The sequence below is a fragment of the Cebidichthys violaceus genome, unplaced genomic scaffold (genome assembly GCF_023349555.1).
Source record: "Cebidichthys violaceus isolate CVI_PGR_0920_01 unplaced genomic scaffold, fCebVio1.0.p SCAF_26, whole genome shotgun sequence".
Lineage (NCBI taxonomy): Eukaryota > Metazoa > Chordata > Actinopteri > Perciformes > Stichaeidae > Cebidichthys > Cebidichthys violaceus.
In genome coordinates, this window is record NW_027176439.1 from 2,342,307 (window position 1) to 2,360,602 (window position 18,296).

The 18,296-nt window shown below is 38.3% G+C and overlaps 1 protein-coding gene across 1 annotated transcript in view; it reads right to left on the minus strand.

Annotated features, from left to right (window-relative positions):
• Nucleotides 1-11,106: 11,106 nt before the first annotated feature.
• The window catches only part of smarca2 (SWI/SNF related, matrix associated, actin dependent regulator of chromatin, subfamily a, member 2), a 51,676-nt gene continuing 44,486 nt past the window's right edge, over nucleotides 11,107-18,296 (minus strand). Inside the window, exons 32-34 of the mRNA XM_068720698.1 lie at nucleotides 16,736-16,862; nucleotides 15,552-15,685; nucleotides 11,107-13,399 (exon numbers count right to left, since the gene is read on the minus strand). Of these exons, the coding sequence (XP_068576799.1) occupies nucleotides 13,370-13,399; nucleotides 15,552-15,685; nucleotides 16,736-16,862 (291 nt within the window). The 3' untranslated portion in view covers nucleotides 11,107-13,369. The remainder of the gene's footprint in view (nucleotides 13,400-15,551; nucleotides 15,686-16,735; nucleotides 16,863-18,296) is intronic.

Sequence of the window (18,296 nt, forward strand, 5' to 3'; positions counted from 1 at the left end):
CTGCCATAATGGCAGATATGTTTCCTTTATATTGAGAAATATTATTTTTTTTAAAAGCAAGGCCTAAATCAATTACGGTTGCATGACGTATTTCGTATCTCTACTGTCTGAAACACACTGACTCAGCGTTTGAAATTCGACATGGAGTTCAGAAGTGGCCAGAGGGGCAGGTGAGGAAAAATTGCTTCATTTCAGACCCTGATGATGGAAATATGACGATTATATTAGTTTCGTCGCTCCACACATACCAGATGTTTTCATCCCTTCAGCGGTCGTTTGTATCCCGCTTCATATAAGTCACGACTTACTTTGTCGCATTTTGTTTTTAAATTAACTTTTCCACCTCAGCAACTTTTTTTTTGCAATATTTTGTGTTTTTCCACTCAGTTCATTTTTCTTTTGCTTGCAAATTGATATCGCACATAGAAAGTGTTGGATGGAGACACACTTAATTACTTATTGTATGAGTGCAGATAAGACTGAGGGAAAATAACCAGGCCCACTGGGGTATTTCTGCACTTTTGAGGGAGGACTTGATGCATAGTTTGGCGCTTTGGCACATCTGCTGTTCCAGATGTGTTTGTGTGCAGAATGACCTCCAGCTGAGACTTTATGGGATGTCCTTCAGTATCCCTCAGTATCATTAAACTAAACCAACTAAAAGTCCAATAAAAATAAACTTTGACTGATCGACCGTCTGATTCAATTACGAAATAACTGAAGTCCACAACTTCAGACAACATGACAGATCACTGCATGAACAATAATGGGTGATAATGGGGAACTAACTCAGCCTTGCAGCGAGCAGCTTATCTGCTTTTGGCACAATGAGAATGTGAGTCAGTGCCGTTGTAAGCCAGACCAGTCGGGCAGAACCAAAACAGTCCACTTATCTCCATCTGTTTTCAAGGCTGTGTTCAGGGATTATGTGGGCTGGTTCTTCAAACGTGTCTATCTGGAACAATTAAGTTTGAAAATCAAAACACACCAATTTAAAAATCAGTTGAAAACACGTACATTTTGAGGCTTATGGCAGTTATTTCATCTAAAAGTTTCTATTTGGCAACATCCCACAGCGCTGTCAGATCAACTGATCACCACCTGAAATAGATTCGCAGGTTATTCAAGTTAAAGACAAAACAGATCTGGGTTTGCACTTTGAGTCAAACTGACAATTAGAGTAAAGAAGCGTCTCGTTCTTCACACCTGTGAGGCTTTCAGAGTTAAGATCGCTTACGGCGGCTGGGTGCTGAACCTCAACACTTCTTTGGTGCAGGTCGAAATGTGTCGGCCTATCATTGATTATCAAAAACTAAGTATAATAAAAACAGGTCAGAGATATAATCTTGTTTACTTATTGTTTGATCAGAGAGTCCCTGTTTTTGTTTACCTCCAGCGGTTCAACCTCTCATCTTGCAGTGATGCACAGGTGTACTCTGGGACACTGTGACATCACTGCTGGGTGTGGTTACTGGTGCAACAGCAGGTGAATGACTCTCTTAAATGACTCTTTGAATCGTAAACGTCTCGTTCTTGGATGTCCGCTTGTGCTAAAAGAGCATTTTACACTTGATCATTTATTTTTTACATTTATGTCACGTAAATAAATATTGAAAACAAGATCCCATCAGTGATAAAGAACTGTGTTAAGAGTTTCAACAGCATTATGATATGCGTATTTAAAACTCAAATACACAGTATGTACATCAGCATAACAACTGTGATGAAATGCTATAAACACTGCTTTTGTAGCTTTGTTTGGTTGGTGTTTGTTTGGTTTGGAGCCGTTCAGAACAAATAAATAAATAGCTAATATTTCAACCAAATGATCTTGTGTAACTATGCGTGTCTGTTCCCATATTGTGTTGGAATAGCTATTGTTTTCTGACAGGCTGTTCAGTGGAGGATTTACTCCTGGGCTCTCATGAAGAGACAGTTTAAAAAGATGTTATGAAATCTGTTTGTCTAGTGATGCAAATTAGCTTTCATATTGCTCAACTGCTGCCAGTGCGGCCGCCCGTCTGATGACTAAACACCCGCCGCCGAGCTTTTTCCATTTTAATTCCCGTAATCGCTTCCATTGATTGAATCTTCCACATCAGGGGAGTGCGACGAAACGTTGGGCTTCACTTTGCGTTTCCTTTCTGGCAGCACATTTTCTGATGTATGCAACTTCATGCTGGTATTAATTTGTCAGACGTGAAATTGCATTCATAACCATCAGTTGTCTACCCTGGGAAAATGATTGATTTGTTTTCTATGAATGCATTAAGTTGAAATATTGCCTCTTTTTGGGCAGCTGTGGGGAAATGAGGATTGTAGTCATTATGCCGTTTTCATTCAGTGGCGGCACACATTTACACGGAAAATGAGCGCGTTAATTTACTTTATAATAGGGGTAGATGAAATCAAGCATTCTGATTGGTTGAGAGTGAGTCACGGGGTGTACTTTATCGAGCCATAAAGTACTGTACAACCCGTTTACATTTACCAGAGCGTTCCATATCACTCAAAATAACGGGTCGATTTTGAGATCTAGCTAGGATAACAAACGTGATGTTCCCAATGCTGTTTGTATGTTGCATAGCAACAGACACACATACGGGACTATTTTCTCTAAGCTACTGAAATGCGATACACAACGTTTGGTGGCTACAACTATTTTGTGCTGAAAGGCAGCTTACTATTTACTTACTATTAATAATGTCGCAGGCAACCGTATTATAAAAGCAATAAGGCGCTCGAGGCAGTACTGTATCTACAATAATGCACAGGTCAAGGGTTTGCCTAACAACACCCTTGACCTGTACATTATTGACGATACAGTACTGCCTCTCGTATCTTATTGCTTAATTAACTCAGCTTCATTTATTGTCTTCTGCTTCGAAGAAAGAACTGGACTTTGCATATTTGTTACGTTAAAGTAACTGGAGGAAAAGAGTACCTATACTTATTGTGGTAACTTTAGGGAAAGTAATCTTAGTAGAAACAGACTGAATCACATACAATGTCGAAATCTAAAAGCTAAGTAGTTTAGTTTTTCAAAAAAATGTTTCTGACCAACTCCTTCAATGTGCACAGCACTTAAAATACTACACCATCCTGCAAGTAGCTCATTAAAGACAAATAACATCCAAAGTATTCTAAAGTGATTTGAAGTTTATATGTGCTGGTTTTGTAATCAATAAAATATCAAAACTCCTTCTTTCAATGCACAATAAAGTCTGCCATACTCCATGTGACCGGACCTAAAACTGTACTATATTTAAAACGTGTTTACATACTATCAAAGCAACAAGCCTCAACACTCAGGAGGAACAATATCTTAGATTAAATATGGAATTACAATCACACCTTCATTCTAAAAACGGCTCTCTGAAGATAATCCGTGCAATCAGAACGAACAAAATGGCAGCTTTGCCAACCAATGGTAGCCGAGTACCGGGGGTTCACAGGTAAGAGGGCGGGTCTTAAAATCTAAATATCAAACGTGATTGGACGTTCTCTGCACTACTTTCTTTCTATATATAGTTTGTACGCATTGACACTGTGGGGCAACAACAGACGTTAGCTAACTTTGGACAGATGCAAAACATGAAAATGATATTATTTGACGCGATATTCTCACACAGGTGATAGTCAAAGGGAGCACATACCTGTTCCTGGTGAACAGCTCCACGTTAAATGTGATTCAAACGTGTGCTGTAGAAGATAATCAACATCTTCTGTAGACAAAATACTAACTGTTAATGACGACACCTGGACTTTGCAAACAGCCAAGCAACTGCAGCTGGGCAGCCGTCAATCAACGGTTTTTGGCGTGCGCATGCGCATAGTTGTTTATCCCCATATGCAGGTCTCCAAAATCATTTTTAATCTTATCAATATCCTTTAGACACTTCAACTGTAGAATAGTGATACATTACAGTGGTAATGCCGCCAGCAGGTTGCGCTGTAGAGTAACTTGCAGCTGTAGCGATGGTGAATTTGTCACGATTAGCTGGTTAGAGCAGTAATGAGTAGTAGTACTACTAGCAGCACATGGGTAGTAGTAGTAGTAGTCATAGTAGTAGTAGTAGTAGTAGTAGTAGTAGTAGTAGTATCAGTATAGTACTGAAGGATGTAAAGGTAAATAAGAAACAAAACAAGGTTTATTTTTTTGCATAATCACATATTATTTTGTATGTTAATTCTTAAAACTTTTTTTTATTTTAACTTTGTAATGCTAGCACACGTTTGTATTCCCAACACGTCTTATCTGTTGTTGTTTTTTATAGATTTTATCTTATATCATTGTTGGGTATTTTATTCCATTTAAATTGTTGTATTATTCTTAATTGGCTGATTTTAGTTGCCTCATTGCAGTCCTCTAATGTTTTAAGCCTGGTTGTGAAAAGTGCTTTTTAAATATCTATTACTATAATCTTAATGAATAAACAATATCTCTATCTTCATCACTTGATAGAAAAAGATAAAAAAAAAAAAAAAACAAGACTACCCATCAATTACCACTACAAAGATTTAGTACATGAGACTTTTTTAAAATAATGTTGGAGTCAGAATATGTCTAACATGCAACCAGAGATTAAAAATAATCAGGTTCTGGTTACATTTCTGCATAAATACTTTTTTTAATAATCTGAACTTGTCAATGTCTTTTTTAAATGAGTAGGTCGTGAAAATTCAGCGAGTGTGAAACAATAAAGAGTTTCTATAAAGACCTTTTTTCTATCACAGATGAAAGTCACATCACAGGGCTTGTTTATAGTTCAGGATTCATTCAACTGTCTTTTAAAGCAGCACAATAATCATAATATTGCCTGCTTTTATTTTACATTTTGCACCATTCAGGGGTGATAATGTTTCCAGTTCAGATTCTCTGAATCCTCTCCTCTTCCATCCCCTTGAAAGCAGTCTGCTGTTTGCTGCTCGTCCCACAGGACCGATGTGAAACTCAAGAGAGGAAGTGTTGCAGGGAAACAACCAGCGATTGAAACTTGGAAAAACGGATTTCAGTCACAGCAGGAAGATGATGTAAATCATTGTAAAGTCGTGTGTCTGTTGTTACCTCACAAATTGACGAAGATATTTTCTTTCAGAGGTTAGGATACATTTCTCATTCATACCCTCCTTTATTATTATACCAAAATGTAATGTTGTTTATTCCCTCCTTTTAATTAATAAAAAAACAAGTCTGACATTAGCTCCAATAGTCAATCTTATATCTGCTAAATTTGGATGTATTTGAGCCCATCGCACAGGTGTTTCACACACAAAATATCAGAAAATGATATTATTTACTAGTTCTTATTATGAAACAAGTAACACGTTTACATATAAATGAAACATTTGACATACTTGTGTAAAAAGAGATGAGGGAACCAGAACATGTAAAGCCAGTTCTTAGCCATGTTGACCAGAGATATGGCGATGTCGGTCCGTGGGTCGGTCCACCACTTTGGTCCAGACGGAAATATCTCAACAACTATTAGATGGATTGAAGTTAAATTTCGAACAGAGCTTGAGGATCAATCTTGGAAACCCATCAGCTTTCAGTTTAATTGACAGATGATGTGTACGGCCGTACAGTTAGTTCACAAGCTCATTTTAAAGCAATAAAAAGTGAAATCTTCGTCAGACTGTGGTGTTCCCAGACTGCATTTCGGCCAATTGTGTTTCGCCACGAAAATGAGTTAGCTAATAAGAGTTAGCATGCTAACACGCTAAATAACTGCTTAATTAATGACAGTCTCATCAGCCTCAGCTGTACTTTGTGTTTAGTGTTAATAAAACAGTTTAAGCTTAGTTAACTGATGAGAGTTAGCATGCTAACACGCTAAATAACTGCTAAATTAATGACAATCTTATCAGCCGCAGCTGTATTTTTTGCTAACTGTTAACCTAAATATCTAAGCTTAGTTAACTAATAAGAGTTAGCATGCTAACACGCTAAATAACTGCTAAATGAATGACGATTTCATCAGTCTCAGCTGTATTTTGTGCTAAGTGTTAACTAAACGGTTTCATTGTTGTTAACTAAGAGTTAGCATGCTTTCACACCTAACTAAGAAGGTTAACATAGCTGTAAAAATGTGAATGTTAGCATTTGGCTCAAAACACAGTGCCAAAGGCCTGTAGACTCAGTGGTGTGTGTGGATTCACTCAAGTGACGCGCGCTGAGGTTCGTGTCTGGTGAGGCTCTGACTCTACATAAGTCAGATTTACAAATATATGAACCCAATAGAGAAGCTTAAATCACCATTCAATTGGCAGCTTGCACATTGACTACTAGTTGTTTTTCATATTTCATATCAGCATTATTATACACACAAAGGTAAGGTACATATTTGATTCCACCGGGAGCGTTTCAGAAGCGGAGCGCTCGCGGGCGCCACCGCGTGAGATTCTGCGATAATCTGCGTAACAACCCCGGATGTATAAAGAGAACAACAAACACATAAAAGGTTACTTTACCTGTCCGACGTTGAATTGATGTTGATTTGGTAATATTTCCTTGTTTTTTTATACATTTTTAAGCTTGGATATCGAATCTTACATTTTTGTGGTCAAAGCAAAATATAAGAAGAAGAAGAGAAGTGTAGAAGAAGAGCAACGACAGAACAAGCATAAACCCGACCCGTGGGCTCTCGCACGCCCCCTTTAGTGAGGCAGAGGTACTGTTTGCCCCTCTGTGCTTTTTCACTGCGGTTTAATGTCAGATCAGCAACACTAAATATGTTCTACACAGACGTGAAATACATTACATATTCTATGGAAAGAAAGGACATATAATAAAAGTGTCTACAGATGTTACAGTGGTGACAAACAATGAGAAAGCAAAAGGCACGCGCTCAACACAGTTAGTGAGGGATTCACAATCTGAGGAGAGGAACATCTCTTCACTGCCTCACCTCACGTGTCTCCTCTGTTTGAACAGGACATGCGCTAATTCAGCAATTTTGATTATAAAAATGATTGGAATCATACAGAAATTACATTTATAGCACAGATCAGTAGAGAAATATTCATATTTATTTTATTTTAGCATTATTTGTTTTTTTACTTTTCATGATGACAGGTGAGGCAGAGTCTCACCTGCCTCCCCTGACCACACGTCCCTGATTCACTCCCTGTCCTTTGTCTTCAGGGATTGCTGCCGTTATATATTTTATTGTACACACGTTGCCTTTCATGTAAGCCCATAACCAACTGGCTATGATTTCTTTTTTTAGCCTACTTTAGAAGCCTTACACAAGCCCATGCTGCCGGATAATGTAATAACTCTTTAAAGGATGTCATTATATAAAAGGCTGGCTCTCCCCATCAGGCTGCTGGAGAAGGCAACGGGGTCCAGATGAACCTGTGAACTCATAATCACACAGTGAGAGACTCTCGCTGCACAGGAAGCTCACCTCAGCCTCTTTGCATGTGTGATCTCATGCTTTCAGGGAGCTGTGAGGGTGAAAGGTCGGGACAAAGACTGAGTATATATTACAATAAATATAGGATTCATTACGCAAGTTGTCATTCAGGCTATAAGACAGACATGCATGTATTTGAAGGCTTCAACATGGGTTCTGGGAACTTGTCATTGACATTTTGGGGTATTTTTCTGACATTTTATAGACTAAACAATTGGTTGATGAGTCGAACATTGACATATTCATCAAAAAATTGTTTGTTGCAGCCCTTACATAATGTGGTTTCAGTGTATATGTCCAGTTTGTACATGAAAACCTCTCCCTGTCCTCCTCTCTGTCATGTACTCAGATCCCTTACTTTAGTAAAAGTACTATTACTTAAAAATCTGCTACATGTAAAAGTCCTTCACCCAAGTTTTTACTGAATACAAATATGTATGTTTAATCAGGGAAATGTACTTAAAGTATTGCAAGTAAAAGAATACAAAAAAAAAATACAATGACACTGTTAAACTATGATGTATGTAATCTTTAGATGAGTATATGCATTAACATTTTAATGTTGCAGCTGGATGTGTGGAGCTAATTCTACTTTTCAGGGCTGCAACTAATGATTAACGTCATTATGGAATAATCTAATGATATTTTCTCCATTATTTGATTTTTTTGGTTTGAGAATGTTGAGAAATGTTGTCATAATTACGAAATAAACAATTAAATAAAAAATAAATGAAAAATAATTCAAGAGAAAAGCAGCATTCCTTTGTGAAGCTTGAACCAAAAAAAAAGAGACTATTATTTTTTTTATTAATTGTTTAACTAATTGTTTCAGATGTCATCTTTTTCGTGCAAATATCTACTACGTCACTTGTAATAAAAATGTACAGTAAATGTGATGGAGTAGAAGTATAACTGAGCATGAAAAGTAAATACTCAGGTAAAATACACGTACCTCAAATTAGTACTTAAATACAGTACTTGAGTACATTTACTTAATTGCATTCCACCACATGCTCTCAGCTTAAAAGGACTCGGCACAGCAAAGAAAAATGAGCTTTTCCTCGATCATGCGTTAAACTGATAGTGAACCCCGGAATCCGAAGGGAGACAAAGCCTTTTCCCGCTCTTCCTTTTAAGTTGTGCAAGAGTTAGCATCGATCGGGCCCGTTTCCCGCCTTGAATGTGGACGTGCTACAACACCAGATCCACTAATAATAGGGAGCACCTGGCCCTTTCACATCACCATTCACGAGCCAGAAGGAAAATTCCCTGAATCAGTTTGCGATTGGAGGGACCTGCATCTGCTGCTTGGAGAATGTGATGGTGGAGGACAAAAGCTACAGAGGAATAGCCCAAATCGCACCGGCACCTGACTTTTTTTCCAGCTGACATCTCTGGCACTCGGACAAGGATTAACATCCAATTTGCCCCTCTCTTCCTGGGCTCAAGTCTATCCCAACAGCTCGGCACTTCAAAGGGGGCAGATAAAAAGAAAGAGGAGGGAGGCGATGGATGGTCATTCTTCAGGGGGAATTGGCTTAGTCAAGCTCTGTTTAAAATGGCAGGAATACAAAAAAGCAAAGCTGTTTTGATGTGCTGCGGAGTGTGAGGGTCCGGCCAGCTGTACAGTAGGGCGGCCCGTCTTCTGTCCTCCAGTGTCCGAGCTGCACCGTACAACCATGAGACCATGTTGACTTGTTTACTTAACCCTTGCGCATCACTGGGGATATTTATGGATTTCAATTTTAAATATATTCTATCATTTTGGCTGTATTCACGCATGTGGCATAATTGTTATTTCTATTTTTCAGTTCAACCTCAGCTTCAACAATGAGTCTATAAAAAGCTGTGTAGCCAAATTAGCGACGCGCGACACCAACAAGTTCCCACTGAAACCCTTTACAGTATAAAATCATGCATTCTGTTATATAAGGCTTTTAATCTAGAGCCCTGGATTCTAAATTGTAGTTCTTACTATTTTCCACCAGATTGAGTAATTTTCTCATGTTGGACCAATGGGGCAACACCATGCTATTTCCCTGGTTTCCACTAGGGGCATCGCTGCTGTATTATGGAGCACAGCAGCGTTTAATGCAATGCATCAAAATCAAAAATCAACACCGTATCTCAGATTATGAAAAAAAAAAATAGTCCTCCTAGAATATTTTTCCTACTAATATTTTTTTGAATGGCATTGTGTAAAAAAACTGGCATTTAAAGAGTTCCAATTCTGAAAATGAATGAATATTTGGTAGTAATCATCAAAACTGAAATTGGTTAAATGATGTAACTCAGTGAAAGCGGAAAATGATTTTTGTTTTTGTCCTCTGAGGACATCAGGGCAACTTGTTTTTTATAGTGAGGCACACTGGTTTATAGGTCAAAAATTGTATTAACACAAAGCAGATGTATTATTTCTGCAGTAATAATGTGTCCTAGTTATAATCTAAAGTACTAAAACTGTTCAATATTTATTCTGCCTGTGGTTTTCAGCTGTCAGCCCATATATTTCGTGCTATCTTGTTTCATAAAACAAGATAGCACAAGGGCAGACATGAAACTGCCCTTTAGCTTTGTAAAGACATGAATGTGATCTTAATTTGTGTAATAATAATATTCAATAATGTCAGTCACAGTGACGACATGTCAGCCAAGTACAAATACTGGAATAAAAGCTTCATCAAACAGGTCAATTAAATTAAGTCTATTTGACCGTACATGTGTTCAATCTAACTAGGAAGCTGAAGGAGCACATTATTCTTTTTTTTTTAGTATAAAAAAAATCAGATTTTTTGGATGAAATTTAAATTTTGGAAATGTTCTGAACTGCTGAGTTTAGAGACAAACCCCACAGCTCACTATTAAATTAGCTGAGGCATTAGAATTATGTGTGAAAGTGGAGAAGAAGTTGTCCCTATGCTCAGCAGAGTTGTCCACACTTTAACACACACACACACACACACACACACACACACACACACACACACACACACACACACACACACACACACACACACACACTGTCGACTCTGGTGGCCAGTCGCCTCGAGCGGAGCAATAGCGAGGAGAGTCCCAGATGAAATCATTTTCTGTTTCCATCACTCCTTCTTTCTGCTGCCTCCTCTCCCTCCAGGTTGTGTTCAACCCACTGTTCTCCCAGGAATGACCAAGTATAGCATGATGTACAGTAAACTAACAACAACAACAACAAAAAGTCCGTAGGGCATACATTACAGATCGCCTCAGGTCAAGAGAAGCGAGCGTAAACAAATATTCTGTAACTACTTGCAGTTCTGTAAGGCGGTATTTCTCACTATACACCAGGGGGCAAACTGGACAAATAATTAATGGAGGGTAAGAGAATTTTTTGCAACTCAAATAATATTCTTAATAGTGTGTAAACAGTTGTGTTGACAGACGTGAAGGGAGTATAGTTGTACACATGTGATTACAAGTAGAATAGGCCGACTTGAAACAGGAAGTGTGAACTAAGTGTGCGTTGCAGCGGCAGTCTCACTGTTTTGGAACCAACAAACTAGTCTTGTAACAAAATAATACAATTAAATTCAAGGTTTTGATGATGAGGTGATGTTTACAGTAAATTCCATGAGTAGTGTGCATTGCAAACATTGTTACACAGTCACTATAGATGGTAGAAAAAAAACAAAACGCTGAAACATTTTTTTTTGTGCAGAAAATCGGTGAGATTTTATTTGCCCTGGGCTATGAGATACAACCACAAAGACACTGTGCAAAGAAAGCAAAGATTAAGTCACACTTATGGAGAGTCGGCAAGCACATGTTACACCAAAAAAAAAAAAAGATATATATCTGCATGTACACAGTATATTGCCAAAAGAGTTCATGCTACAAATGAGATATAAACCAATAAAATGAGAGCTCAAAACTAAAACAGGAACACAAACACCTCAATCCAAATAAATCATAAATCAATACATTGTTTAAAATAAACTGGTATACTCAACGTCATTCAAGTCAAATTTTTGAAATCCCACAATACTTTTCTCTGTTGTTTACAGCTACATTTTAGCTCCGATAGATGTTGGTTTAATCAACAACACAAGATGTTTCACCCCCCCCCCCCCCGTGACCAGTTTCTCATTTAAAAAACCCCAAAGTCCTCGTTTCTGAGGGAGATAACGATTACAACAAAGTCCAAAGCATCGGCTCTGGTACACGACAACTTGAACACATTAGAGGAACGGATACATGAAACACATGGACTCTGAGCTAAATGATGTGCCGCCTACATGAAGTAAGGTTACATTTCTCTTAATAAAAGCGGTGTTTAAAAAACAAAACAAAAAAAGCATCCAGCATTTTCGGTCACCTCAAAGAATTGTGTCATCAAGCAACAACTGTCATTTTGTTGTGCTGGCTGTAACATATATATTGTATGTATGTATGTATGTATGTATGTATGTATGTATGTATGTATATATATAGGCTTAAGAACACGTTAACACTCTCAAAAATCTCACAATTTAATGTTCGCTAAGCCCCGCCCCTCATAGTTACTTTTGCTACGCCTGTCGGCTTCCTACTCTCGTAGTTTTTTTATGAAAATGGTGGCAGTTTACTGTCCAAATTACATCAAGGGTATTTCTTATTCTAGACAAAAGCAGGCTTCTCATCTGTAGCTTGCAACCGTCAATTTAGCTGCAATCACTCCTGAAGCTGTAGCTACAGCAGCTAGCTAATTGAGCTAACGTTAGCTTCACGAGGTGGTTTCCAGCTGACTCCTTTTAAATCAAGAATCTTGTAAACAGAGTTTTAAATATGCACTAAATGACGGCTAGACTATGTGTTGTCATGTTGGCATCGTCACCAGTGATCCATTTAGAAAGACATGGAAATAACGGATAAATGACAGATAAATTGTTATTTATTCTGTTCTAATCTAACCCTGTTTGGCTGCTTAGTTTACATACTTAATGGCATGTTTTCACCTTGAGGTGTTGAGAATGAGGACTAATCCATGAGTTTCACAAATGTAACACAACATTCAGTATCTTGAGTTTGGCTGTTAGTCACTTCCCTAAATCCAAGAGAGAGCCGCTAACGTTGACCTGAATTTTGATATCATCAGAGCAGCTTCCACTGAGTGCGGGGAATGTTTTCAGTCCTGAACTGAGCTTTTTATTTATGTATCCGATAATCCCCCCCCCCAAAAAAAAATAATGTGACCCAGTGAGTTAATGATGCGGTTTGGGGGTCAGGATTTACTGCAGTAAACCTGTCAGCTAATGACTGCAGCTTCAGCTTGATTAGATTAAGTCGGTGAAGCTCTTCTTGGCCTTGAAAGTAACTTTCAAATACTACAGTTTGTGTTATTGACAAGAATAATACAATCAAACATTTGCCGTTTACATTAGAGCAGATGAACACGCTGTTTGCTCTTTTACTTTTTGTTTTGGGGGCGGGATTTAGCAAACAATTAATTTCTCTAACATTTGGCACTGCAACAAGGTCAAAGGGTGAATCCAAAAATTAAAAACTTTATTGATTGCCTCTTATTCTTTTTGATCACCAGTGGTTTTTAAATTTTGATATTAATATTTCCTTTTCTAAAAGTGCAAGCAATTACAAATCAAGCAAAAGCGCAGATAGCATGACCAAATCTTTTTTGCCTTCCATTTTTTTTTTTCATACACAATTTAAATCAGCTTTTGAAGCACAGAGTTAAAAAATATACTAAAAAAATTGTCTTAAAAACAGGAATATAAGCAGATTGGTATTGCTGTAGCTTATCGATTATTAGTAATACATTTCTAAGCTGGTAGGAGAAGGTGCGACAAAACACACTACAGACAGACGAAGAGGACAAATGAAGTAAAAATGAATAAAAATACAGAACATGGACCTGAACTAACGGTGATGGAAGAGACTGTCCTTTGTTTATAAGTGCTATAAACGATGTCTCGTCCTCAGTCATCGTCGCTCTTGTCCGACTGATCCTGAGGAAAGAAAGAGATAAAAGGCATTAAGAGGTTCACAGGCCGACAAAGAGGAGAGAGAGGAAGCCGTGTGATTAGAGGTTTATTATGTGTCGAGAGGCGGCAGGGGGTCAAAGAACTGAATATATCAACACCCTGAAATGAGAACGAAAAGATCTCCGGGAGAAAAGAAGGTGAAGCCCCTTCTTTACATCCTCTCCTCCTCACTCTAGGCTGGAGCTGATGAAGAGGAGCTGTGGAAAAATCAGGTTTTAAATCTTTGAGATGCTGAGAAGACTTTTGATTAATCTGCCACCTGTCTACCACCGTATCATATTATATTCCTATATTTTACAGCTGTTCCACTGATGTTTCGGTATACATATAGTTTTTATACATACCTATGAGATCACAACCGGTTACACTAAGCTACATGCTGACGTCCTACAAATCAAGGTTTTGTTTTCACTATTTCTGGTCTCCAAAAACTATGAATACAAGGTGTTTTTGTTTGCTTAAAAATAAGTTAAAAGACATCTACCAATGGAACACTTGGTAAGATATCTTGAAATAAGATTTGCTTAAGGACACCTCGGCAGAGCCCAGGAGGCGGACCGGCACCTCTCCAGCTACCAGAGCTACTCCCGTCACACCTACAGGTCGCACCAACAAACCTACGTAGAATGTACTGAGTGAATGAAGGAAAGATAAATAATAGGATAGCTTGCTTTAATCAGATGAAGCTCTGTGATGTGTGGGGAGAGGCTGAAGAGGATCTATTAGGTGTTAATTATATCATAATGAGCACTAAGTGGTGGTAACCATGGCTTTAATTTCTCATTACCGGTTTCATTGTGCGGGCAGTAAATTAGACGGATGTCGGTCGGTTTGAAGAGCAGAGTAATCACAAAAGAAGGTGTGTAGTACAGTTAAATAGAGTCAAGACTGAGAGATCTCTTCATAATAGAATATTTAAATCAGGTACGACACAAAAGCTCTATTAATGTAACTATATGGTAGATTTCCCGGATGGATTTTATTTCATTTTTAGCCTCTTGTTTACATCTAGCTGAGATCATTCTGTGTTGCATGTCGTATGTTCTTTTCCAATTCATGAAAAGGTGTTTTTGCAAAAAATAAATAGCGGGCAAAGAGGCCGAGAGATGAAACTACGCTCGTCTTGTATGATGAAAGCCTCAACACAGCGTCTACAAACATGACAGCTACAGTGGCTCGGAGAACAGCGATGTGGCATGGGGCAGTATTTGATGACCTTCATTAGTCCGAAACAGTAAACTTTATCAAGTTAAAAAAAAGAAGAAGATTAGGACTGATATACAACAGCAGATGGAGCCATTTGTAACCATGAAATACAGATTTTTATAAATTTGGTAAGAAATGTTAACATTAAAACCACCATTGATGCGTTTAAAAATGAGTTGTGGACTGTTGGTTGGACAAAAGCACCAACTGGACAACAACTTTTAAAACTTGTAATGGGATTTGTTTTTGATTGATTAGTCTAATAAACGTATAGAATAACTTTTTGGACTGAATAATTGATAATTGGCACTAATGGCACTAATGTTGGGGTTTCAGTAAATGTGGTAGATTTTTTAAAAACAGGGTTCCTGCAAACCTAAACTTCATCACTCACTGTTTGTTTCTCTCCAAAAACTATTTGAATGATCAACATCTGCTTTTGTAAAGAGAGTCTTTGGTAGAAAGCCAAATTTGTTGTGTTTCACAGTAACTTTTTTTTTTTTTTTTAAATGACCCAAAGTACTGCTGCTTTCTGATTTTTCTTCTGCAGACAGTTTACCTGCAATCAACTGGCTGCTCCCGGCGTCCCAGATGTGAGACAGCTGCTGATTAGACGGCTTGAAGGAAATCAGCATGACTTTGGATGAAATATTGTTCAACAGTCCTCAGCGTGCTATTTCTATTTATCATGTTCCATTAAAACAACCAAAACATTAAGGGTTTACAGCTGTGCTGGCCAAAATCATGAAACTTATTTGATGGTTGTAATTTTCTTTGAATGTTTTTCTCTCATTTGCACATTCAGAACGCTGCTGAGTTTGAAATAATCAGTTTTGCTGAGTAAAAGTTCCCTGAGGCTTGTTGTTTGTACTAAAGACGCAGTGAAATGCAGTGAAGTTGGACAACCTACGTTGTCATCCAGGTCTTCGTCGCTGTCGTCGTCGCTGACCACCGGCTTGGCCTTCCCTCGGCTTTGCCTCTTCTTGCCTTTGTCGTGGCTGCGCGCCTCTTTACTCAGCTTGATCTTCACCCGCACGGCCTTGGCTGAATGAATGGAGCACAAGAAGAAGGTAGGAGTCATTTAAAGTCCTCCATACAACTGGTTTCTATCATTGTTCGCTCCGTCGGAAAACACAAATTATTCCTAAGCTTCTACCATCATTGAAGGCATTCAGACGAGGTGATGTTCCACGATATTTTAAAGTCGATACTTTTCTCAATAGGACTTGACCTCGAGCTCTGGGGAATAGTGATTTTTCATTATTTTGTATTGAGTCAAGCCTCTGGGCCGAGGTCTCCGGTTGTAAAGTGAAGTCAATGAGCCGCTGTCTTCCCACTGCACACGACACGCTAGACTTGTTTATTATACTTGTGCTTGTTTATTCAAAGTGTATTAATAAAGAACGGGGAGATATGCGAAGGACATACCCTCATACAGACGGACAAAGACTCCTTTCTTTAGATCAGGGGTCTTCAACGTTTGTCAGGCCAAGGACCCCCAAACTGATAGAGATGGAGCAGGGACCCTCTACTATACACAGTATATTGTATACAATTGTGTTTTATATTAAACTGGGCCTAGTGCCATGTATAAACATACCTTGTTATTGTGCATTCAATACTAAGCTATTCAAATAATACAAAATGGTTCATATTCATGTTTGTATTTTAAAGGTACAGTGAGTAGGGTGGCCGTGCCACTGCCATTTAGAAACATAGCTTGTATGATAATCACGCATACAAGCTATTCAAATTGATGTTTTTATTTTAAACATAAAATGTGGGAACGAAAATGAGTGATGGTCTATTAGTGCCACTGCCATGGATAAACATACCTATTATCTTGCATACAATACTGAACTATTAAAATAATGGACAGATTCATGTTTGTGGAAATAAAAAAAAAAAGGTCTAATCGGATCCCCTGCAGCGGACCCCCTGTTGAAGACCTCTGCTTTAGATATTATTATTTTTCTCCTGTGCTACAGCTTTAAGTCAACAGCCAGAACAGAGTTCACCGGGTCTATACTGTAGAATTTAAATGATTGCATGTGTGTCTTCACATTCACTTCCTACAAACGGTGTGTGTCCTACCCTCAGCCTCCGATTCATCCTCGTCATCGTCGTCCTCCTCGCTGTCGTCTTCACTCTCTTCATCCTTGGCAATCTTCTGCCTGGCACTTTTGAACACAGACTGAAGGACGATGGAGTCCTCGTATATCTGTGGGGGAGAAGAAAAAAAATAAAATCAGACGGGATAACAGAATGAGTTCCTTGAAACAGCATGAACGACATGTTTCACAGGGAATATGGACAAAAACGGACGCGGGAAGGTTTAATAAAAGAGAAGAGATTACGCATTAATGGAGAGATAAGTGGTGGTGGAGGGTGATACCGGTCATTATTAATTGATACATTAAGTGCTCTTGTAGGTATCAAGAAAACCTTTGACTACAGGGAGATGCAATTCAAAATGTATGAATAAAATATGGACTATTTCCGTAAAAAGCAACTAATAAAACAGTTCTCCATCCAGAGAAACTTGTCTCTTTCTTTTATTTGGCATAATACAACAGTGTTAAAAAGAAGAAAAAAAGCATTAAAGACAAAGCCAAGCCTCCCCCCAAAATAACAAAAGAATAGAACAGAGGAAGAGTTTATGGGTGACAAACCCGGTGCAACGGAGCTTTGATTTTGGGACTTAAATCACTTGAAAGGAGGGCTTCAACAAACATGTTTTCAATTAACTACTTCATTGTTTTGTCTACGAAACGGAAAAAAATAGTGAGCATCAAAAAGGGCCAATTATCACCGTCATAAGTTCCCAGAATCCAAAGTCCTTCATGTGTCTTGTTAATGTGCACTTCTAAAAAATAGAACAAAGCACTAAATCTTTGTACTAGAAAAGCTGGAACCAGAGAGTGTAAATAACGATTACTCAATTATCAAAATGATTGAAAATTAATTAGCTGTCAATTGACTGAGAAAATAATTGCTCTATTTCAGGAGTATTCAATTAAAGTTCAGCGAGGTTGTTTCCTCACGCAAAGGTCCAGAACATCACAATAATGATTAATGTGCGCTATGATTTAGTGCCACATACATTAAAGTAGCCAACAGTTGTATTAACGTCTGTATGTAGTCAACAAGCCACGATGTCCACATTATTCTCATCTTCTAAAGAGAGAAACTTGAAGATATTAACTGTGAAGCACTGCAGCCGACGGCCATCCGGGACTCATTGAACCGCAGCACCACTTGAAAACTAGTCAGCTTCTGGTTCTCCATTACACAAACACAAGGTTCAACACGAGGTTCAACACATGGTTCAACACAAGGTTCAACACAAGGTTCAACACAAGGTTCAACACAAGGTTCAACACAAGGTTCAACACAAGGTTCAACACAAGGTTCAACACAAGGTTCAACACAAGGTTCAACACAAGGTTCAACACAAGGTTCAACACATGGTTCAACACATGGTTCAACACAAGGTTCAACACATGGTTCAACACAAGGTTCAACACATGGTTCAACACATGGTTCAACACATGGTTCAACACAAGGTTCAACACAAGGTTCAACACAAGGTTCAACACATGGTTCAACACATGGTTCAACACAAGGTTCAACACAAGGTTCAACACAAGGTTCA